Source organism: Gigantopelta aegis, chromosome 4 (genome assembly GCF_016097555.1).
Source record: "Gigantopelta aegis isolate Gae_Host chromosome 4, Gae_host_genome, whole genome shotgun sequence".
NCBI classification, from domain to species: Eukaryota; Metazoa; Mollusca; class Gastropoda; order Neomphalida; family Peltospiridae; genus Gigantopelta; species Gigantopelta aegis.
Genome location: NC_054702.1, coordinates 28,914,557 through 28,939,793, shown reverse-complemented (window position 1 = coordinate 28,939,793; position 25,237 = coordinate 28,914,557). Strand labels below are relative to the sequence as shown.

Genomic DNA, 25,237 nt, shown 5'->3' with positions numbered 1-25,237 from the left:
CACACGCCGCGTTCGATCTATTGAAGCCTTTAACGGATGGTAGCTTGAATAGCTCTGGAGTATTGGGATGGAGCAGCAAAACACACGCTATCAAACATCTTTCGTATTTTTTACTTAATTACTTTTCTCAATTTTGTCATCAAATTATTATAATAGTGATAGTAGTTTTTGGAGGCAGGTTGTCAACCATTAGAACACTTTTAACATCTCAGAAAACAATTGCCACAACATTGCCTTAACATCAGGTGGTCTTCGATGTGTGTGTTTCATTTCTCTAACTTAAGTGTGTATATACCACGGAGCACTGGCTACTACAGTGAAAACCCCCATGTTCTCCGAGGGTGATCGATCCCGCAACCTATCATATTTCTGATAAGCGCTCTACCACCGAGAAAATTCCCGCATTTACAAGATAAATGTTCATGCTACAAACGTAGACATGGACAACGACTAAATTTAACGTGAAAACTGTTGTAGCGCACGCCTGTCATGGGCGCCGGTTCTGACGTGAGCCAGTTCCTTCACAAAGGACAGGAGGAAAGTTGGGGAGGAAAAAGAGGAGACTCCATGTGCACACTCATACCGGCAAGCGCAAGGGAACACTAGCAGCTCGATCCAAGGACTAAAAGTTTGTTTGTTTTGTTTAACGACACCACTAGAGAACATCGGCTATTGGATTTCAAACATTTGGTAATTATAATTCGTAGTCATCAGAGGAAACCCGCTACATATTTTTTCTAATGCAGCAAGGGATCTTTCATGTGCACTTTCCCACAGACAGGAAAGCAAATACAACGGCCTTTGACCAGTTGTGGTGCACTAGTTGGAACGAGAAAAGAAACACACCAGTTGAATGGATCTATGGAGGTGGTTCGATCCTGCTACGCAAACACCTCAGGCGAGCACTCAACCGACTGAGATAAATTCCGGAAGGAAATGGTTAATTTAACGACGCACTCAACACATTTTATTTACAGTTATATGGCGTCAGACATATGGTTAAGTACAACACAGATATTGAGGGAGGAAACCCGCTGTAGCCACTTCATGGGCTACTCTTTTCGATTAGCAGCATGGGATCTTTTATATGCACCATCCCATAGACAGGCTAGTACATACCACAGCCTTTGTTACACCAGTCGTGGAGCACTGGCTGGAACGAGAAATAGCCCAATGAGCCCACTGACGGGGATTGATCTCAAACCAAACGCGCACCAGGCGTACACATTACCACTAGGCTACGTCCCGCCCCAGAAGATAAATGAAGACACGTCTACTATTTTGTATGGTAAATATACTCAGTAACTAGAGCTGGTTGGTCATTAATTAATTACCATTAATGTTCTTCCAATATGCTGTGGGCAGTGAGTGTATACATGTCAGTGTCCATTCTTTGCTCGCAGAGTTGTCAAGGAAACTAAGCATGGATGTAGTTTTCAGTAGCTAAAATTATTGAGCAAATGTCGACCATTCTGAACCGAGTTATCGATAAAAACACCTGCCATGTGTACAAAGTGCAATTTCGTGGATAGTAATAAAACGTATACCTGTTTTTAACGACACTCTATAACGCAATTTTATGGATATTGATAAAACGTATACCTGTTTTTATCGACACATTATAGCACATTAAACTACGGCTATATATGTGGGTGTAATAATATATGATAGTTATGACATTTAGTCTAGTGTGAGAGTGGAAACATATGCTACTCACATTACCCAGTATTGGTAGTCCTTCGGATGCATTTCCAACGGGCAGTATCATATACGCACAGAGGAGTATAAATCTGAGTATTTGGCGCCCTTAGGCCAGGAATATGTTCGCCCCCCCCCCCCCCCCCCACACACACACACCTCAAACTTCCACGCCTCCAAAACCATAATAAAACAATATATTCTACTAGGCTACCAAGTAAAAACATGTGGGTGTACGTAGATGGACATAAATAGGGGGGTGGAGGGTGGTGGATTGATCTGGCACGAAGAGCTAGTAGATTCTAATTTATTAATTTTTTCCTCAAGATTTTGCCGCCCTAGGCCTGGGCCTATTTGGCCTGTGCGTTAATACGGCTCTGTATACACAACAGTCTTTCTAATAGATCGAGTGTCCGTCTAAATAGACCATGGCTCGAGCTGCCTTTCTAATAGTACAGCCTTACTTAGCGAGTGGAAGCTGGTGGTATTGCACACACAGCCATTATGGAAATGTGCCCTTTTTAGTTTTAAAGAGAGAGTGCCTGAACCTATTTTGGATATAGGCACGTTAATAAAAAATTAATAAAAAATGTTTTATTTAACGACGCACTCAACACATTTTTATTTACGGTTATATGGCGTCAGACATATGGTTATTGACCACACAGATTTTGAGAGGAAATCCACTGTCGCCACTACATGGGCTACTCTTTCCGATTAGCAGCAAGGGATCTTTTATTTGCGCTTCCCACAGGCAGGATAGCACAAACCATGGCCTTTGTTGAACCACTTATGGATCACTGGTCGGTGCACGTTAATAAAGTAACAGTAACAATTTAAAAATGCCCTTTTTGTCTATCTAGAGAAAACGTTAATACTATTATTATATTGTCACCCCATTGTTTTAAGCTGGATACGGCTCTGGCCATTCATGGTCCAAGGAGGTCTGATTAGAATGGTAAAAACAATGGGTTGATCTTATTATCCACATCTTGATTATTATACCACCGTGATAGATCAAACATATGGAACTAAACATGTTTACCCTCCCCCCACCCCACCCCCACCCCCCACACACATTATTGTTCACATACCTTTAAATATTCTACAATTCTAGGGTAAACCAATGCTTTCAGAATTATTTTCTGTAAGTACATATTCTTAAAGTACATAAATTAAAACAAAATATTACACACTGTTCCATATTGACGAAATGAGATTAGGCTAACCATAAAATGAATTCATAATAACCGACACCAATGACTAGTTGTTATGGTGAAACCATGCTTCCATTTGCATACAAACTTAAACCAAAGCACGAGGGCTGCTGCCTAGGCCTATTCATTGATTGTTTGTACTAAATATATATAATATATATATTCACACTTTTTGCACGTGCATTCCTTATTTTGTAAGTGCGTACATTATTATGTGCGTATACGTTACAGTGGCGGATCCAGAAACTCCTCCTTTTTTTTGGGGGGGGGGGGGGCAGTGACATGAGGTGAAATGCCAAGGGAACTTTGGGGGAGGTTTGGAGGGGGGTCGTAAAAAATTAAAATTATTATATAATAAAATTATAACTATCGCAAAATTTAGGCCCCCCCCCCCCCCCCCATAGATCCGCCTCTGCGTTGCACATTCCATATTCGATGACGGTACGACACAGCTGACTACTAAGCACAGAGGAAAGCTCGTACTTGAAATGTTGCTCAGAACTTGCGAGTCAGCGGTCATTGGACGACTTTGGCGACGCTGTCAAGCAAACAGGGAGACCAAAAAGAAAGAAATGTTTTATTTAACTCAACACATTTTATTTACGGTTATATGGCGTCAAACATATGGTTAAGGACCACACAGATATTGAGAGAGGAAACCCGCTGTCGCCACTTCATGGGCTACTCTTTTTGATTAGCAGCAATGGATATTTTATATGCACCATCCCGCAGACAGGGTAGTACATACCACAGCCTTTGATATACCAGTTGTGGTGCACTGGCTGGAACGAAAAATATCCCAATGGGCCCACCGACGGGGATCGATCCCACGCCGACCGCGCGTCTTACCACTGGGCTACGTCCCGACCCTCCACGAACAGGGAGACCAAAAAGTACGAAGATAGAGAGAATCAAAGAAAGAAAGAAATGTTTTATTTAACGATGCACTCAATACATTTTATTTACGGTTATATGGCGTCAGATATATGGTGAAGGTCCACACAGATTTTGAGAAGAAACCCGCTGTCGCCACTACATGGGCTACTCTGTCCGATTAGCAGCAAAGGATCTTTTATTTGCGCTTGCCACAGGCAGGATAGCACAAACCATGACCTTTGTTAACCAGTTATGGATCACTGGTCGGTGCAAGTGGTTTACACCTACCCAATGAGCCTTGCGGAACACTCACTCAGGGGGCCTCAGACCACAATTAATTTCGCTATATGTTTCTATATAGCCTTAGTGGCTATAACATTTTTATTAATATCAGCAGGCCCGTGAAGTTTTGTATGTACCTTTGCCTGCATGGGGGACACATACCCTGAAAAGGACAACCCCTGTTGTCCAGCTCTTTCTCCCAGCATATTGGTTTAAACAGACACACCCTCTAAACCAGGCCGGAGTACACCCATTTTACACAAAAAGCACTACTTTTGCATGGGCCGGAATTACCACAAACAAGTCTTCAATGTCAGCAAGTTACACATGTTTACAAACTACATGCTATCCCCTGTCACTTCAGTCAAACAGTTGCCACTTCATAGCTGTCTGCCATGAAATAATCACAGTCAAACAGCAGACTACTTGCGCGGTGAAACTTCCGGATTGGACAACCAAATGGGAAGATAACTGTAATCTGAGGCCAGGGTTTAGAGAGAATCACTACGCCGCTTATATGGCTGTATGTGATCGCTCCACCACTGAAGATCTACACTACAGACGTTAGGGTCGTAGTTGGAGTTTCTAGGTGTATGCTTTGTACCAGTCGATGGAACACGAGTGTTCCATCGACTAGAAATAATCATACACCTAAAAACTCCAACCAGGACGTGAACGCCCGTGGAATGTTACTGGAAAACGTGCAGTTGTTCGACCAAACCATATCGGAAATCGGCTGAAAGCTATAAACCATAGACAAATAGTTCTTCTATATGCACCATCCCATAGACAGGATAGCACATATCACGGCCTTTGATGTACCAGTCGTGGTGCACTGGTTGGAGCGAGAAATAGCGCAATAAACCCACTGACGGGGATCGATCCCAAACCGACCGCGCATCAAGCGAGCGCTGTACCACTGGGCTACGCCTCGCCCCGATCGTTGAGTGGAGGCCAATTCTAATCGATAGCATGCAACTTTGACGTATTGAAACGAACGTGCTGTGTCAAATCCATTTTTGAATTAATGATTGAATAGCACGAAAAAACACATCGACTATTAATTGGCAATCAATCATCCCATTTTTGAAACCATTAAGCTGCCAGTTTGATGCGTGGCTAACGTGTAAACTGACGTTTAATGAATGAATATTTAACACCACCCCATCACAAACAAACTGACATTTAAGTATGATTTTTTTTTGTACAGTGGAGAGAAAAACAATAAACCCATTAATTGACAGCGATTTATATTGTTGTTTTTAGCACATGATTATTTTAACTATTATTTCAGGCCTGTAGAAACCAGGGTGGGGGGGGGGGGGGGGGGGATGGATGGCAGGGGACACAGGTCCCCCTACTCTATATAAATAAAAGTAAAAATATGACTAGTGCCCCCCTCCCATTCCAGGTATCGTTCTTACGAGCTTGTATTTTATGGTTTTTTCTAGCAATATATACATACTATTGTTGAGCAATGACATATAACACCTCTGTAATTGTATTAAGTCTACTGAGAGGCAGAAGTAACATTTTCTTATAGAAATGTTATACACTGACAAATGACATGTTGGTAACAAGATAATGTTCAAATCGGGAATTGCTTTTTTTAATACAACGCGTTCGACACACGCACACACACACACACACACACACACACACACGCACGCACGCACAATAGCAAAAAAAAACACAACTTGCTTTTTTCACAATAAACCCGCATTTTATTTTATCAGCATTACTTATTGTGGCATATTGAAGAAAGACAGAGAAAAAACGGTTGATTTTATAGGGGTCCGTGTGCAGGTAACACACATGCAAAACTATTTACATATGCAATGCTCTGTGTGTGTGTGTGTGTGTGTGTGTGTGTGTGTGTGTGTGTGTGTGTGTGTGTGTGTGTGTGCTAGAAACGCATTTGCTTTTCTTTTTTCCAGTTTCTCTTTCAGTTTCAGTTGTTACCAATATGCCATTTGTCCGCATGCCTAATCTATATAAGACATTTCAAAAAATAAATAAAAAATCATTGAAATAGGCATTGTGTTAGTTATGCCTCTCGGTATGGTTTGGCGTTTTCAACGAAATGGATCAGTTAAAAGACTGACTTTATTTCATTTCTTAGTGTAATTACACTGTACAACATATGTATTATCAATCCGAATTGCAACATTTTAAATCTTTTTAGAACCTGATCAAAATAAAAGTAAATAATAATCAAAAAACAAAACATCCGATAACAAACAATTGGGGCAAGACAAATTCAGGTACTCATTTCGTTTCTGCATAGTTACCAAACTAAACCTGGGTAAGCATTACACAAACTATATCATTCTCGCAATTTTTCGAGGCCTGCACACACATACACACGCACGCACGCACGCGCACACACACATACACACACACACAGACACACACACACACACAGACACACACACACACACACACACAGTAAAAATATAGCATTATGGATTTATGAATATGACCGCAAGGAATGCATGGTCGCAATAGTGACGAAAATGCAGGTATTTGATTTTTGTTTTAATGGCTAAAACGGTCGGTCACCGTGTAGATAAAAACTGAATGCTAGATATTATGATTTTTGATGGCACAAAAAATAAAAATAAACGGATTTATAAAATCTATTTTTATGTAATGAAGGTTTTTTTTCTTTTTCTATCTTTAATAGGGGAAAACACACACACACACACACACACACACACTATGATCAAATTCCAATGCAGCAGGGAAATCATGTGTAGCCTTAAGGGCCGGTGTAATAACAACTTTAATAATAAATTCATTAGTTGGAATATGCAGCTTCAGATCCGATCAGACGTGTATACAGTTTCAATAATTTGCTTCATTTGAAAATACGCTACTCTTAGATTCTAAATTTCATTATTAACTTGGCTATATCCTACTATAGGTTAATTAATACAGGACCATAGGAAGGGGGTTGGGTGGGGAGCGGGGGTGGAGAAGGTAGACGGCCCATACCAACTTATTGACCACCATAGCCGTATGGGGGGGCAGGCTGCCTTTTGCACGAATTAAACGAAATTGCCCGAATCTGCATAACATTTATTCATATTAGCATTACTACCAAACAGCTATATACAGGGCTGCAGAAAGTACTCGCCCACTCGCCAAATGCGAGTAAAACGTCCTACGGACGATTTAAAAAGTGCAACTACCAGCCCGACGGTCTATCTCTTCTTTTTTTTCTTCTTTTTTTTGATACGTGATGTTGATCACTTACCAAGTCTTATTAATAATGTTTTGTCAATATATCTATATATTACATTTGAAGTGAACACAGTGTATATTATAATATTGTTAATAATATATTGTTCTATAGATTGGCGGACTAGTAAAAATTCTAGTGGGCTAATAATATTTAGTTGGTTCTGGTGCAGCTGGCTAGTTAAATATTTGCCATCTATGCACCCCTGTATATAGGGTTGCAAACAAGTCATTATGTAGTTTTACATGGATTACAACTAATTTTGAGGGTAGAATGATGGAAATACATGGTAAAAAGGTATCAGGTTAGCATATTTTGCTCAAATATTTGTATAATTTTTTCCCGAATTTGAGGTTTGGTTCCAGTCTTTTATGCTTATGTGGACCACAAAATGTATTTTTAACACATTTTACACTATGTTCTTCATTAAACTGATGCAAAAAAACTATTTATTTACACTCATATTGAAGAATTTAATAAATCATATTCATGTACCCACACAACAACACATTAAAAAAAAAAAAAAAACCCATTTAATCCTTTATGATATTTTCAAATGTCTGGTCCCGATTTCCATTCTACATTTTGAGAACCACTTTTCCAAGCCGAACATCTTCTAAACTTTGCATGGTTTCTAAAACTTCATCGAATGTCACTGTCTTTGCTATTTTGCACCTGAAAATAACAAAATAATATATATTCAAATCTGCTTAACAGGCCACCTGTACAAAGCAGCTACTTATGATATGAATTGATCGTATTATTCTGCAAAATTATCCGACTCTTTTATGATAGGGGCAGAACGTAGCCCAGTGGTACAGCACTCACTCGATGTGTGGTCGGTGTGGGATCGATCCCCCTCGGTGGGCCCAATGGGCTATTTCTCGTTCCAGCCAGTGCACCACGACTGGTATATCAAAGGCCGTGGTATGTACAACCTTGTCTGTGGGATGGTGCATATAAAAGATCCCTTGCTGCTTATTGAAAAGAGTAGCCATGAAATGGCGACAGCGGGTTTCCTCTCTCAATATCTGTATGGTCCATAACCATATAACCATAAATAAAATGTGTTGTGTGCGTCGTTAAACATTTCCTTCTTTCCTTTTATGACAAGAATATTATCCCGTTACTCACTAATCAGCAACAGACTATGCTAAAGGTACGCTACATATGGCTTCTAAACACACTGGTTGAAACAATAGCCGATGATTAATAAATCAATGTGCTCTAGTGGTGTCATGAACTTTAATAAAAACAATTATACATCTGGCGTGTTTTTGATTGTCCTAGTGTTCTTAAAAGTAGAACTACATGTACATCCTATTAAATCATTAGTATGTGTGAATATTTCATAATACTTCACCTGAACCTGAACATAAACAGTTACTTCTTTCCAGATAAAATTTGACTGAAAAGTTTGCATCGTGATGTACCAGACTACGTTAATAATACATGTACATATTATATGTCTGTGATTACACTCAGAAATAAATGTCATTGGACTACATTTGAAGCAGAAATCATTTCAAGCAAGAAACTAAGTTTTAAACAGCAAAAGTTAAAGTTTTTTTTGTTTAACAACACCACTAGAGCACACTTGATTGATTAATCATCGGCTACTGAATGTCAAACATTTGGTAATTCTGACATATAGTCTTAGAGAAAAAATCTGCTTCATTTTCCCATTAGTAACAACGGACCTTTTATATGCAGCATCCCATAGACAGGACAGCATATACCATGGCCTTTGATATACCAGTTGTGGTGCACTGGCTGGAATGAGAAACAGCCCAATGGGCCACTCACGGGGATCGACCATAGACCAAACACGCATCAGGCGAGCACGTTACCACTAGGTTACATCCCGCCCCACCATCTAGATTGTAAATTCTGTGTCATTGCAATGGTTTTTACATGATTTCAATCTGGACAAAATGTTAGGGAAATCTAAAGGTAATAAAAGGTAGGAGAGTAATTTATCGTAGTTGTTAACAATTTGGTTAAGACTTTAAGTTTTAAATAGTAATACAAAGTTATAGCAGTATCCAGTACCTTTAAGAGGCCAGTTTTAATTCACTCTTAGAGCTATGACAATTTAAAAGATGATTGACTGACATAAAAACAGTCTCAACAAAGATTAACTGCTCCTCTAACTTAGATTATGGGAAGTAATTTAAAATATTACCATATTGATATCATATAAATTCACATGCTAAGGGGAGATAAGAATTAATCTCAATGAACTAGTCTCAAGGGAGTGAGAGTGATGGTTAAACAGTAAGGTCTGTAAAAGATAGTATTTCATTACTCAGTCATTTAGTAATTAATATATTTTAATCCCTTTACGTAGGTTCAAGATAACTGTTTACTGTCAATTCATTATAGTAAATTTACATACTGTGAAACCTCTCAAAACCGCACCCTCTGTAAACTAGAATTTCCTCAAAACCAGAAATTTTTTATAGTCGCTTTTTAAATATCAGTATAGAACAGAACCTCTCTAAACCAGATACTCCTTAAAACCAGACTTTTTACTTGATCCTTAGGTTTCCAGTTTAGAGGGGTTTCACTGTATTTTTAAAATCATAATTATATGAGATCCGGAAGAAATGGGTGATGTATAAAAATATGTCATTAACATACTATGACTGGTAGTAATAAACAAGTACCAGTATTAGATATAGTTGTGCTCTCAGACGTTATGAATTTCATTTAAAACAAACATTCTGAGAGTACTACTAAAGCAAAACATTTCTACTACCAAAATTATGTTTCTCCTAAATGCAAGGGCTATAACTCTGTCATAAATGGGTTTATCACCATGAAAGTTAAACTCGATCTGTAACAGTACATAATAAAGCTATACAACAAATTTCATCTCAGTATTGCAAAAGAAAGTCCGGAAAACAAATTTTCATATCTCCTAAGTTCAAGGGCCATAACTGCATCAAATATGGGTAAATCACCATAAAAGTCATATATGATCCGTAATAGTACACAATAAAGCTATACATAACATTTCAACTGAATATCTCAAAGCATTGTGAACAAAAAATCCGGAAAACTATGTGGGACAGATGGACGGACAAACGGACGGAGATGAAACCTATAGTCCCATTCGGTTGGTCTGGTAGGGGACTAATAACAAAAACAACAAATTCAACCAAAATAGTTAAATATAAAGTGAACGTGATACATTTTGACATTCATCAAGGCTTCTAGAATTTTTAATAAAATCCACTAGCCATGGGATCAGTGATTAAAAACATGTACTAGCCACGATTAAAAATTCACTAGCCCTACTTTAAGTTAATACAATTTTACTAATAGTAATAATCAGATATGTCACCTAAAGAGAGATATATAACTTAAAAACACTAAGATTGGGGGTGAGGGTGGGGGCAGGATATTCATATTTACAAAATAGACTTAAATGTAGCATTTGACAACTTTTTTTTCACTAGCCATCGGGCATGGCAATAGTAGTTATTTACTAGCCCAACATCGAATATCACTAGCCATGGGAGTAGGGCTACCATAATCTAGAAGCCTTGCATTCATGCAAGTATGCAGCACAGTATTGCTTGACACACTCAAAGCCGTTAATGCAAAGCCATTCATACATAAGTGTGTAATGCGGTTCTGTCTTTCATACTTGCATGAACGTAAAAAATTATCATGTTAAATTTTTATAATTCCATGTGATTAATAATTTCATAAATGTAATATGTACTATGAAATTATTGAAATAACAATCAAAATCTTTCTTCAAAAAATTAATACACGGAATAAGGGGAATCTCCATTCTGTGTTGGGATTTTTACGTCAGCAGCCGAATGTGGGAATTTTCACATTATTTCATATATTAATATAAACAATTTTAAACAATATATAACATTCAACATTAACCACTAATGTATAAATGGTCATTTTATTATTCTGAAAGAAAAAAAATAGCTGATTTACAATTTTCTAAAAAGTATTTGTTTACTAAGTTCAGTTTGTGTGTGTGTTCATTTATGACACTAAATTAGTTCATTTCTACCCACACCAATCTTACCTAATTAAACCTTTGTCTAATTTATCCATAGAATCTTGCAAAATATCTGAAAGAGGTTAAGGACATTTTCCCAATACATACATACACGTTATACTTCATCCATCCATAACAAGGGGCCTGGAACAGTACAGCATCTTACTTCTACAACAAATTGTATCACCCCAAAACCATTTTTTTTTTTCCACAATGATCAACATTTTAACAAGCCTACAAACCACACACTAGGGATAGAACGCCTGTAGTAGGGGACACAATCTCTAGTGAGGGGTGGAGGGAAGGAAGGAAATGTTTTATTTTATTTTAAGCTGGACACGGCTCTGGCCATTCATGGTCCAAGGTCTGGTTAGAATGCGAGAAAACATTAATACTAATAGTATACATGTCCCGGTTCTATTATATTGTCACTCCATTGTTTTAAGCTGGACATGGCTCTGGCCATTCATGGTCCAAGGAGGTCTGGTTAGAATGGTAAACACAATGGGTTGACTGTGGGAGGTCGATCTTATGATCCATAACATAAGGAAGGAAGGAAGGAAATGTTTTATTTAACGACACACTCAACACATTTTATTTTAAGGTTATATGGCGTCAGACATTATTATGGTCAATCCGATTAAAAGTTAGCGCCACTGGTTAATTACTACTGGTAGACCAGTAGAGCTAATTTTAATCAGACTGATATATGGTTAAGGACCACACAGATCTTGAGAGAGGAAACCTGGTGTCGCCACTTCATGGGCTACTCTTTTCGATTAGCAGCAAGGGATATTTTATATGCATCATCCCACAGACAGGATAGTACATACCACGGCCTTTGTTACACCAGTTGTGGAGCACTGGCTGGAACGAGAAACAGCCCAATGGGCCCACCAACGTGGGTGGAGTAAAGCCAGTATCTTTATATATATAAAGTAGGTGAAAACAAATGTAGCCTACATTTTCATCCTCAAATGGGAGAGGCATTGTGCTCTCCCGATTCCCACAGGCTTTTAGGGTGGATGGATGAATTTACTGCCATATATACTTTTAATGCAAGCGAACATGCTGATAAACTATTCCTTACAACATCATCATTACTGATGGATGCTTTTAGGAGGGTGGGTGGGGGTACTAAAAATTAGTGTGGTTTGTAAGTTCATGAATGCGTTGATATTTGTGAACATCCACTAACGAAATATACTTATTATGATCCCTTGTAACCAGTCTGAATGACAAAACCAATAACATTTTCAAAATCATAAAAATTTGTTGTTCATTTATATCTCATGATTTTTTCTTACAAAATTCTAATATAGTAATTTAATTATGACACCATAACCAAAAAAATAAAAATAAATAAAGATTGCAGTTGTTCAGTGAGATCTGTGGTCTAGTGGATCAGTTGCTGGACAAGCTGATGACAGTGGTTCAAATCCCGCCAAAACCTGGCTCACACATTCATTCATCTTTCTCATCTATCACCCTCTGCCTATCATTCTCATTATCTTAATATAAAAAAACTTTTGAATTTCTCCCACGATTTCAATCTGTTTCGACCCTTTCTGTCAGTTTCCTCCGACTCTGTTTTCTGAGCTGTCCACACCATCGCCTACCTGTTTCAACTTCCTCCACGGGTGCAGTCTCTGTGTATTTCCCTGCACCCACCTGGCATCCTTGTCCTCTGCCACTAATAAAGCTGGTCTGACCCACGGCACTAACTAACGACCGCCGGTAGTAGGGGTGTATAGTAGGTTTACAAGTGCCTCTTAACAATGCCAGAAGTCACTACTGAACACTACCTGAAGTGGTCAGGCTAATCCCACAGCTAAAAGCTGATGGGGAATGGCAGGTGTGTGGCACAGATAGCCACAAGAGATAAGCACCTGTCGCGGTTGGAGAGACAAGGACTGGGATGTGGAGTTGGACAGCGAAATAAGTTGAAACATAGGAGGAGTTGCCAGATCGGGAAGAAATGAGATGGAATTCAAAGGAGAGAAAAAATTCTAGTATTTTAATTTAAATATGGCACCATAACAAAATGACGAAATGATGATTGCAGTAGGTCAAGGATACGCTGATATCGACCTTGTTGAGCAGATGTCAGCACCCACGCTTGGTGAAACAGGAAGTTGACACTTGCTCCTCTCAAAAACAACTGTTGCGTGTCTGGTGGGTCAAGCTAAATATGTATGTAAATTTGAAAATTTAGTAAATTAAATCACTTCAAATAATACAAACCTCAACAATGTCTTTAAAAATACAAAATGTTTTTCTTTATAAAGTGAATTGCTAAACATTCACTCCCTGAGGGCACATAATGTAAAGAAAAAGTTTGTTTTGTGTACTAGAGCACATTGATTTACTAATCATGGGTTATTGGATGTCAAATGTTTGGTAATTCTGACATAGTCTTAGAGAGGAAACCCGCTACATTTTTCATACATGGCAAAGGATCTTTTATATGAACCATTCCACAGACAGGATAGCATACCATACCATGACCTTTGATAAACCATTTGCAGTGCCCTGGCTGGAACCAAAAATTGCTCAAAGGGCCCACCAATGGGGATCGATCCTAGACTGACCGTACATCAAGTGAGTGATTTACCACTGGGCTACGTTCCATTCTCCCCGCCCTCGCCGGTATAAGGAAAAGCACATGTCACTTATGGTTAAATGCAACAAAGCTCAGTTCCATTTTTGTAGCATGACAATCACAACCACAAAGTATGTCATTATGGTTAAAGCTGGAGTGTTGGGAATATATTATTATTATTATACCATTTGTAATAGATCAGCCTCATTAATTTTCTTATCATTGATACTGTTTGCCTATCACATCACATGAAAAATGGAAAATAAAATCATCACTCTATTTTGAAACTAAAAGATGGGCTGTAATGTTACTAGCTTGTGTTACAAAGTATTAAAAAAACATGGTGACTGACTTGTATATGGTATTGAATGAAGTCCCTTGGCAATAACTGCCGATAGTGATAACAAACAATTTGATTAATTAAAATTGTAGTTGGGTTTTCTGCATTTCACATTAACAAAGTATGTTATAATATCATGAAGCAAGCTTGTACCATTGACTTGAGAAATAATTTAGAAATATACATATAATGTAAAAAAAAAAAAAATGTAATGACCTGAAGGTCAGGTTGTGAGGTAATCCACTTTCCACCAAACCCCAGACAGGAAATGACATCATTCTTGTGTGGCTGAGGATAGGGAGACGATTCTTCCTGCAAAGCTATGTCCTCTTCATTTGTAAACATTCGAACTGTCAAAGAATAAAAAACATATATCATTCATAATGATAGCCAGAACTGTGAAAGTGCAAAAATAAATAATCATAAACCATAAATTTATGTTGTTCAAAATATTGAATACTGAAAAATAAATGGGAATCATTTCTGAAATTTATATCCTCACATTTCAGTGCTCAGCTGAGGGTGTATGTATTGCAGGATTAATATGGTATCATCACTCCTCTTCCCAACCTGTGCCAAATCACATCAAAGGCTATGGTATGTACTGCCTTATCATTAGGTGTAGCCACTATGGTGGCAAGGTTTTTTTTCTCTTTCTCTCAACCAAATGTTAAAATAACTCAATTTTAGACATATTAGGTGTAGTTTTAAAATGTGACGAGGTATCATTAAAGGACTTTTGCGGTTTTTTCCTCCTGTTTCAAACAGGAAAGTGGTACAAAGCAATCCTAGCTGCTCCAAGTCCATGTGAATAAAGTGGTATGTACATCAAAATAACTGTTTTCTCTAATATATATAATTCATGTTTAAGAAAGAATAACAAAGTAGCCATTCTTCTCCTATACTAGATTCCTAATCTACATAAGAAATCGAAAAAGAAAGAGAAATAGTAAAAGTTTACCTCCATTATCAACAACACAGTCGATGCCCACTCCCCCGGTCTCCTCCATCACACTGCTCACTAAGATGTTGTTCTTCTTACTCAACTCTATCACCTGCGCTGTAACACAGGTAAGACAAGTTTATACACGGGTAACACAAGGTTGTGCACAGTTAACAAGTTTGTATACAGGTGTAACACAAGTTTGTATACAGGTGTAACACAGGTAACACAAGTACAAACCTGTATTACCTGGGTTACACCTGTGTACGACTAGTCAGTTACACAATTTACACCAAAGGCTCATTGGACTTGCAGTAACAAAACAAACAAAAACTAAGAGTAAAGGTAAAAGGATAAAAGTTAGTTAATTGATTGAAAATTTATGTTTTTTGTCAAATGTGTATATACTAGTATATAGGCCTCAAGTTCATAGGCTTCACTCATTGAAATATATCATCGACATATCGGACAAAAAATAAAATCCTCTTTTTGGTCGTTGGGCAGGACATATTTCATAGGCTCACTATTTCTCATTCCAGCCGGTGCACCACAACTGGTATATCAAAAGTTATGGTGTGTGCTATCCTGCTACTAATGGAAAAATGTAGCAGGTTTTCTCTCTAACAAGTTTGCAATTCAATAACCAATGATTAATAAATCAATATGCTCTAGTGGTGTTGTTAATGGATTGATCACCATTGGGCTATTTCTTGTTCCAGCCAGTACACCTCGACTAGTATATCAAAGGCTGTAGTATGTGCTATCATGTTTGTGCAATGGTGCATATAAAATATCTCTTGCTACTAATGGAAAAATATAGCAGGTTTCCTCTCTAAGACTATATGTCAAAATGACTATATGTCAAAATGACCAAATGTTTGACAACCAATAGCCAATGATTAATAAATCAATGTGCTCTAGTGGTGTTGTTAAAGAAAATAAACTTTTTTTTGGTTAATAAAAGAGCCATACCAACGGGAGGCTGCATGCATTCCAAGTGCTGTCTTTCTGCTGGACTGCTGTACGTAGACATAACCTGAAAATAAAACAATCAGCACTGTTAATCATACATGTAGGAGTCGGATCTATGTCTGTTGTGACATCTCGTTTAAAGAATGAAAGAAGAAACCTACTGGTTACTATTATTATCAATTAGAAGCAAGGATTTGTTTTATAGATCTCACAGAGACTAGATGTGCATGAGTGATATGTGAACAAAATGATCGTTCTTGCAATTTAGAGAGGCTGGTTGTTATTATGGTATATTGATAAAACTCCAGTTTGAAGATGAATGGCAAATGTTCAAGTTTGTAACTGTCACAACACAATGGATTAAAAAAAAATTAATGTCTCACCCAATATGACATGTTGCCACAACATTGTAATAATGAAATTATGTACACTAAGGATTATCTCCCTTGCCGTACAGGAATATTCTTTTTTATCCCAATAATGAAATTCCATCCTACTGAAATGTAAAGAGTTATCTCCCCTGTACAGTGACATTAATTTTACTTCAGCATTCACCGGCCTCGGTGGTGTCGTGGTTAAGCCATCTGACATAAGGCTGGTAGTTACAGGGTTCATAGCCCGGTACCGGCTCCAACCCAGAGCAAGTTTTAACGACTCAATGTGTAGGTGTAAGACCACTACACCCTCTTCTCTCTCACTAACCCACTGTCCTAGACAGACAGCCCAGATAGCTGAGGTGTATGCCCAGGGCAGTGTGCTTGAACCTTAATTGGATATAAGCACGAAAATCAGTTAAATTGAAATGAACTTCAGCATTCCAAAAATGCATTTCAATACTACTGAACTGTAGATAAAGAGTTATCCATTTATCCATTTTACCTTGGCACCCTACTGTTGTGAGAGCTATACAGCGATACTCTCAAATGTTGTGCTGTCCATAAAGAGTTATCTCCCCTGTAAAGGTACATTCATTTTAACTTGGCATCCCACTTGTGCGAGTTGTACAGACACCCATTTTACCGTAGAACCCCACTGTTGTGCAAGCTGTACAGATGATACTCCCGAATGTGGACCCATTCATAAAGAGTTATCTCCCCAGTACAGGTACATTCATTTTACCGTGGCACCCCACTGTTGAGCGAGTTGTACAGGGACATTCATTTTACCTTAGCACCCCACTGTTGAGCGAACTGTACAATGATACTCCTGAATGATATGGCCCCATTCATAAAAAGTTATCTCCCCTGTACAGGGACATTCATTTTACCTTGGCACCCCACTGTTGTGAGAGTTGTAAAGGTACATTCATTTTACCGTGGCACCTCACTGTTGAGCGAGCTGTACAGGGACATTCATTTTACCTTGGCATCCCACTGTTGTGAGAGTTGTAACGGTACATTCATTTACCTTGGCACCCCACTGTTGAGCGAGCTGTACAGCAATACTCCCGAACGATGTGGCCCCGTCAAGCACCAGAAGGGTGTCCCCCGCACACACCTGGGCCTGGTAGTGGAGAGCTGTGTATGCACGTACACAGTCTCCAATTGTTGCAGCCGCATCTACAAACTCAACATGTTCCGGCTTTTTCACTGTAAACATACAATTAGCATTTTAATATACTGGGTGTTCAGTTCTTTTATGTGTGACAGGGCTCACCCTGCCCCTAGCTAAATTAACCAATGGCTAATTGTTATACAGGGCATAGGGATTAACATACAGGGATGTGAGAGGGGCTGGAACAAAAAAGCTTACTGTGGCCGGGGTCCAGGGTCTACTCAAGGGCCCCTGAAGGAAAATTGCATTCAGTGCTAACAAATCTAAACTGGTTATAACTTATAATATAAGGCATAAATCATAAACTTGAAACCATGAAAACATGCAAATAAACCTTGTGTGGTCAACAGTATTGAACATCATGTTTTTGGTTTTTCAGATGAACTGGAAAAGCGCATTTAGGCATTTCCGCGTAGCTCTAACATCCGTGAACATACACATTCAAAGCAAGATGTTGTAGTGCACGCTATTCATGGGTGCAGGTGGCGGCCTATGATGGCTCCTCCATCCAGGACAGGTTTTCTATTACTAGCATGGCATCAATTATATGCACCATGCCAAAGACAGAATAACACATGCCACGGCCTTTGATATACCAGTGCAATAGCTTGAATGACAAATACTCAGGAAAAATGTGTCAACCTGCTGTAATGTATTGATTTGGTATTTGCCTATAGGGTTGTTAGAGATGTCTGTTCTACTTCAATTCGGGTACTCTGTCCTCACTTTGAAAGTAACTTAAGAAATGTATCAAAAAATTATAATGCATTCTTAATTTATAATACTTGTAAAAAGTCAGTCTTAAGACAATATAATATTTGAGTAATATACATATATTAGTTAACTACAGTGTGAATAAGACAATATAATATTTGAGTAAAATACATATATTAGTTAACTACAGTGTGAATAAGACAATATAATATTTGAGTAATATACATATATTAGTTAACTACAGTGTGAATAAGACAATATAATATTTGAGTAATATACATATATTAGTTAACTACAGTGTGAATAAGACAATATAATATTTGAGTAATATACATATATTAGTTAACTACAGTGTGAATACTAAAATTAAATCCAAAGTTGTGAGAACACTTATAATAAATGCTAATTTGAATGTATGTTATTTAAACTAACCCAGGTCATATTCAGCGAACACACAATATTCACCACATCCAGAGAAGCAGCTATCGAGAGGAAGAATACCTGTAAAAATAAAATTAGAGTTACAAATAAATTATACCACAAGAAATACAATGTAAGCAATTGTAATTTCTCTTTGCCTGTCATGAACAGAACACTCTGGTGAAGTCAGAGGTTGTGCCCATGACAGGCATGCTTAAACAGTTTTCTGATGGAAGCATGCCGAAAATTCGTGTAATATCTGATTTCTCTTCAACAAAATTAGTGTCAAAGGTGAATAAATAACCTTTAAGCTGCAATGTTACAAAGCAGAAAAATATTGAATTAAGCATGAACAGGTTTTAAAAATACCCCAAAAGCAGTAAGGAATAAATTATTTTATGCTTTTTCCTACAGACAGGACAGTACATACCACAGCCATTGATGTACCAGTCAATGGTTTCTGGTTATGATAGAGGGAAAACTTGAATCCATCAAGGGTATTTCTCGTTCCAGCCAGTGCACCACGACTGGTATATATCAAATGTCGTGGTATATACTACCCTGTCTGTGAGATGGTGCATATGAAAGATCCCTTGCTGCTAATCGAAAAAGAGTAGCCCATGAAGTGGCAACAGCAGGTTTCCTCTCTCAATATCTGTGTGGTCCTTAACCATATGTCTGATGCCATACAACCGTAAATAAAATGTGTTGAGTGCGTTGTTAAATAAAACATTTCTTTCCATCAAGGGTAATCGATCCTATGACCCATCATGCCTGAAGCGAGTACTCTACCACTGAACTACAGCCCACCTCCACTTAAAGAGACTGTCCTGAGTTTGCTACCATTGTAACATGTTTACAACTAACAGATCCTTTCTGAGGACTAAAATTACATCAGGGCCGTACCCTGATCAAGATCCTAGGTGGAACTACTTTTTATAAACAAATGAAACACTATACAAATTAAACCTTAACATGTGTATGCTATTTTCTGGAGTAACAAAAAAAGACAAAAAAGTAAGATTCTCAGGGGGGACTACTGCACCCCTGCCACCCCCCTCCCCCTCCCCCCAGAGGGTACGGCCCTGTACATAATATTAGAATATCAGTATGTGTCTAAACAAACTGTTTGTCATTCTCCTAATGTTTGTAGTAGCACAAATCAGATTCTACTTTCTAATAAAAAAAAATTAAGTAAGAAAAAATATCTATCACGAAGTAAAATGAAAAGTGACTGATATAGAGATTATCACACAACCGCAAACACATTGGATATACAGACACTGATATTCTAAACAAGAAAATGGATTCAATATGTCATTTCAGTTGCCAAAAAGGCTCTGTTAGTCAGAAACATCTTACAGTGACTGCAAACTCAGGACAGTCTCTTTTAACGAATCATAATCCACACCACATACCGACAACAGCATCACCTTCCTGGAAGCTCGTAACACACACACCGACTTGAGTGACTACACCAGATACGTCTTCACCAGCAATACAAGAATCCAGTTTTACCTTTTTAAACATTTCTGACAATACCTGAAATAAACTAAATGTAGCAGTTAAAAGTTATAAGCTTGCCTCACCAGGCATGGATTCAGGGAGTTTAAGGGGTCTGGCCTGGCCCCTGCTCATGATGGGGGGGGGGGGGGGGGGATTTCCACTTCTTTTAAAGTGCATTCACCACCAATATATAACTTCCATTTACTGGCAAGTAGAACTTTGCATGTTAACTCCCAACTGCAAAGATTTCTGGATCTGAGCCTGCCATTGTTATGTGATCCACGTGAGCCAAAAATAATCAAGCACAAAATTATGATCGATTGAAATAGAAATAACTGGCCTTACATGAATCAATCAAATTAAACTATATATAAAGACACCAGGGCTTCTAGATTATGGTAGCCTCACTCCCATAGCTAGTGATATTCAATGTTGGGCTAGTAAATAACTATTATTGCCATGCACAACAGCTTGTGAAATTTTGTTGTCAAATGTTACATTTAAGTCTATTTTGTAAATATGAATATCCTGCCCCCACCCCAAAACCCCATTGTTAGTGTTTTTAAGCACTATCTCCCTCTTCAGGTGACATATAAGATTATTACTATTATTTAGTAAAATTGTATTAACTTAAAGTAAACTAAGGTTAGTGATATTTTAATTGTGGCCAGAATTTTTTTTAATCACTGATCTCATGGCTAGTGGATTCTATAAACATTCTAGAAGACCTGGACCCTGTCTAAAACAGTCTGGATGCCAGTAATTAGTCTTTACATACTGTAATACATTTGCTGTGAATTAATTTTAAAATGGAGTAACTCACTTTATTTTTGACATAGGAGAGACCACAAGCTTTCACTTTAACAACAATCTCATTGTCACCAGCTTTGGGTATTTCAACCTAAAACAAAAAACATAATTAGACAAAATAGCATGCATATGTTAAAGTTATGACTTAAACTTTCTAATGGTATACATGGTTCATATGTACACATTTGGTGTTTTGATTGACAGCCGATAGTCCAAGAGTGACAGTAGCAATGTTTAGCTGCTGTCAGTCAAAACATTGAAAGTGCAAACCACAAGCAGAGAATATTTTGTTAGGTATCACGCTGTGATTTGCTATGCAAGTTTCAGAGATTGTTACACAATTTAAAAACATTAAACAGTAGTTGCTGATCAATTTTCAATTGAGAAAAATCACAAATCAAGATTTTAAAAACAAAATGTTACCCGACTTGTCTCATGCCCCTAAATGGCGTTGCATGGTGTGATAAGGAATTTTATTCAATGAAAGATGGGGTTTAAAAAGTGTTTGGTTATACAGGAAGGAAGAAAATGTTTTATTTATTTATCAACGCACTCAACACATATTATTTAGGGTTATATGGCGTCAGACATATGGATAAGGACCACAAAGATATTGAGAGACGAAACCCACTGTCGTTACTTAATGGGCATATGCTCCATCCCACAGACAGGATAGTACATACCACGCCTTTGTTACACCAGATGTGGAGCACTGGCTGGAACGAGAAATAGCCCAATGGGTCCACCGACGGGGATCGATTCTACACCAACCATGCATCAAGTGAACACTTTACCAATGGGCTACACCCCGCCCCTTGGTTATACAGATTTATTGCACACTTTGGTCACTAGTAAAGTAAACTAAGAGTGGTACAAGAATGATTAAAGAATGCATTACATACATTAGGGGCAAGATTTAGCTCAGTTGGTTGAGTGCTCGCCTGAGATGCTTGTGTTGCAGGATCGAACCACCTCAGTGGATCCATTCAACTGATTGTTTTTTCTGATTCCAACCAGTGCATCACAACTAGTCAAAGGGTGTGGTATGTGCACATAAAAGATCCCTTGCTGTTAATGAAAAAAATGTAGCTGGTTACCTCTAATGACTAAGTGTCAGAATTACCAAATGCTTGACATCCAATAGCCAATGATTAATTAATCAATGTGCTCTAGTGGTGTCGTTAAACAAAACAAACTTTAACTTTACATAGATTAATATATGAATAAGATGTTTCTTCTAAGTAAATCTGAATATTAAACCATGTCAGCTGTCAGTGATGGATCAGCAATTTCCAGTGCATTTGGATGTTTAGTAGCACTCATTTAATTCACACAGAATGAAATCTGATGAGATATTAATGCAGTTAGAATGGTGTCAGTAAGAAGATAAACGTAATTAAAAACACAATATTTAGTTTGGGTATTATTTGTTACAGTTAGCCCAGGTACTCTGCTGTTTGAAACCTTGACGGGACATTTGGACGGTTACGATCATGCTCTCAGACAGAGATAACTCTATAGCAAAAACAAGGAATTGCTGCCTAGCACTGGGTATGCAGAGAATCTCACTCTAATACAACATTAAACCTATATTTGATGCTAAATACCATTACATTGACCATACACTACATTGATCACACATTACAGGAAAAACACCCAAAAGCATCCCCTTTCAAATATGTTCCGGTTAAATATGTAGGTGCCAATGGGTTTCTACCTGTAGTGATTAATATGTGAAATATTTGTTATCAGCAAACTTGAAAATGATCAATGTAATGATATTTAATGTCAAACATAGAGTCATTGTTGTATTAAAGTGGGAAATATCATGTTTTTGCTGTAGAGTAATCTCTGGCTGAGGGGAGCAGGTCAACTTGCCCCAAATGCTTTAGTCAACTCATATCATTACCATTTTCTTACTTAATATACCAAAATTTTAAGCAATAATGTGCATTAAATATTGCTGAATATGCACACCAGTCGGAAGTCCAAAAGCCTTGCCTGATCATCCCTTTAAGGAAATAAGGGACAAACCCACAAACGTTGTTAAAATAGGCTTGAGAGTTCATTGTAATAAATTATTATTTATCCAATATTAAGATCTCCTCAATAAAAAAACATTTAATAAGTGGTCGTAATAGAGGAGTTTCACTGTAATATTAATAAATAAAATGACATCAAGTTGTAGAAATCTATTTTTAATTGTCACAATTATTTATGGACAGTAAAGTTTGGGGTGAGTTGTTCAAACACTGGGACGAGTTGGTAGGGGGTGAGTTGACCAGCCTACCAGTCTCAGTGGTGCAGTGGTTAAGCCATCGGACTACAGGCTGGTAGGTACAGGGTTCGCAGCCCGTTACCAGCTCCAATCCAGATCGAGTTCTTATGGACTCAATGGGCACTACACCCTCTTCTCTGTCACTAACCACTAACCCACTGTCCTGGACAGACAGACCAAATAGCTGAGGTGTGTGTCCAGGACAGCGTGCTTGAACCTTAATTGGATATACGCACGAAAATAAGTTGAAATGAATGAATGACCAGCCTTCTGGCTGAGAGAAAGTAAAGTTTGTTTTATTTAACGACGCCACTAGAGCACATTGATTTTTTAATCTTATCATCGGCTATTGGACATCAAACATATGGTCATTATGACAGGTTTTTTTTTAGAGGAAACCCACTGTCGCCACATAGGCTACTCTTTCATGACAGGCAGCAAGGGATCTTTTATTTGCGCTTCCCACAGGCAGGATAGCACAAACTATGGCCTTTGTTGAACCAGTTATGGATCACTGGTCGGTGCAAGTGATTTACACCTACCCACTTAGCCCGAGTACTCTGACTGTAAGAGAGCTAGACGGACATTTGGACATAAACACGCTCTCATTACAGTCAGAGACCAACCTATGTCTTTTTTTGGCAATTCCTGACTACCAAACGGTAGGCAACGAGTTCCACTCTAATACCACAACAATCCTATGTTTGACGTCAAATACCTTTACATCAATCATTTTCGAGTTAAGTGATACAAAAAAAATCCACATATTAATCACTAATACACATACTACAGAAAGAAACCCGACAGCACCCACATTCAGCTACGCTTCGTGACACTCCGTCGCAACAATTGCAAAGCTCAGCGATCTATTTCAGTCAGAGAGCTCGGGCTACTACCCACTGAGCCTTGCGGTGCACTCACTCAGGATTTGAAGTCAGTATCTGGATTAAAAATCCCATGCCTCGACCGGGATCCGAACCCAGTACCTACCAGCCTGTAGACCGATGGCCTAACCACGATGCCACCGAGGCTGGTCAGGCTGAGAGTGATCATAACCATCTGAATGTCAGTCTAGCTTTCGAACTGGGGTTGGTGAACTAGAACTGGGGCTATTGTTAGTGAACCACAGTCACCTGAAAAAGCACTAGATAGCCATAATTTAATAATATGCCAAGGTGTCATTAACCAAATATGCCATCATTTCCTTTCACTGTATTAGTCCGTTCCTAGGTCCGTTTCGAGTTTTACCCAACACCCCTACCCCCATGTCAAACACAGACACATTGTTTCAAAATGTTTCTATTAAATTTACATTTTCCTCGGTAAATTTGACAACATGCCCATCGTGACACACAGATCTTCGTATACACCGCATCATCAACAGTAAATAGTGGAGGTTCTAAGTCAATGAAAGCTAATCACACCGTGAGTGGTGTTGATCAAACGATTCTCTATCACATAGCCAAATCAAACCTCCTTGTGAATCTGGACGTCCGTATTCGAAATGCTACTTTAGGACTTACAACAACACTGGCCAAATGTTTAAAGTCTACTTTGCCACATATATTTAATGCAAGTTGAACCTGTTTTTGCTTTAGAATCAGTCAAGTGATACATATACAATAAATTAAACTACTAAGTTTTAAAAATAAAGTAATTTAATAAATAATATTTATTACCCAAATGGTTAAAAAATACTGTTGAAACTATAACAATATTTAGTCCTACACTATATATATTTTTTTTAA

General features: G+C 38.1%; 1 protein-coding gene across 1 annotated transcript; it reads right to left on the bottom strand.

Annotated features, from left to right (window-relative positions):
• Window positions 1–7,140: 7,140 nt before the first annotated feature.
• LOC121370323 (quinone oxidoreductase-like protein 1) lies at window positions 7,141–24,951 on the bottom strand. The gene is made up of 11 exons (XM_041495471.1): window positions 24,802–24,951; window positions 21,225–21,302; window positions 20,314–20,437; window positions 18,908–18,976; window positions 17,615–17,796; window positions 16,208–16,271; window positions 15,254–15,352; window positions 14,509–14,642; window positions 13,430–13,535; window positions 11,378–11,423; window positions 7,141–7,992 (listed from the first exon to the last, which is right to left on the bottom strand). The coding sequence occupies exons 1-11, from the start codon at window positions 24,865–24,867 to the stop codon at window positions 7,896–7,898; spliced, it is 1,065 nt and encodes a 354-aa protein (XP_041351405.1). The 5' UTR covers window positions 24,868–24,951; the 3' UTR covers window positions 7,141–7,895.
• Window positions 24,952–25,237: the final 286 nt, after the last annotated feature.

Excerpts from the sequence above, each read along its gene's own strand:
- LOC121370323 (XM_041495471.1), bottom strand. The coding sequence starts at position 24,867 with ATGATGCGGTGTATACGAAGATCTGTGTGTCACGATGGGCATGTTGTC. Across the intron at positions 16,272-17,614 it reads CTCAACAGTGGGGTGCCAAG|GTTATGTCTACGTACAGCAG; the intron begins GTAAATGAATGT and ends TTTTATTTTCAG. Across the intron at positions 7,993-11,377 it reads TTAGACAAAGGTTTAATTAG|GTGCAAAATAGCAAAGACAG; the intron begins GTAAGATTGGTG and ends TGTTATTTTCAG.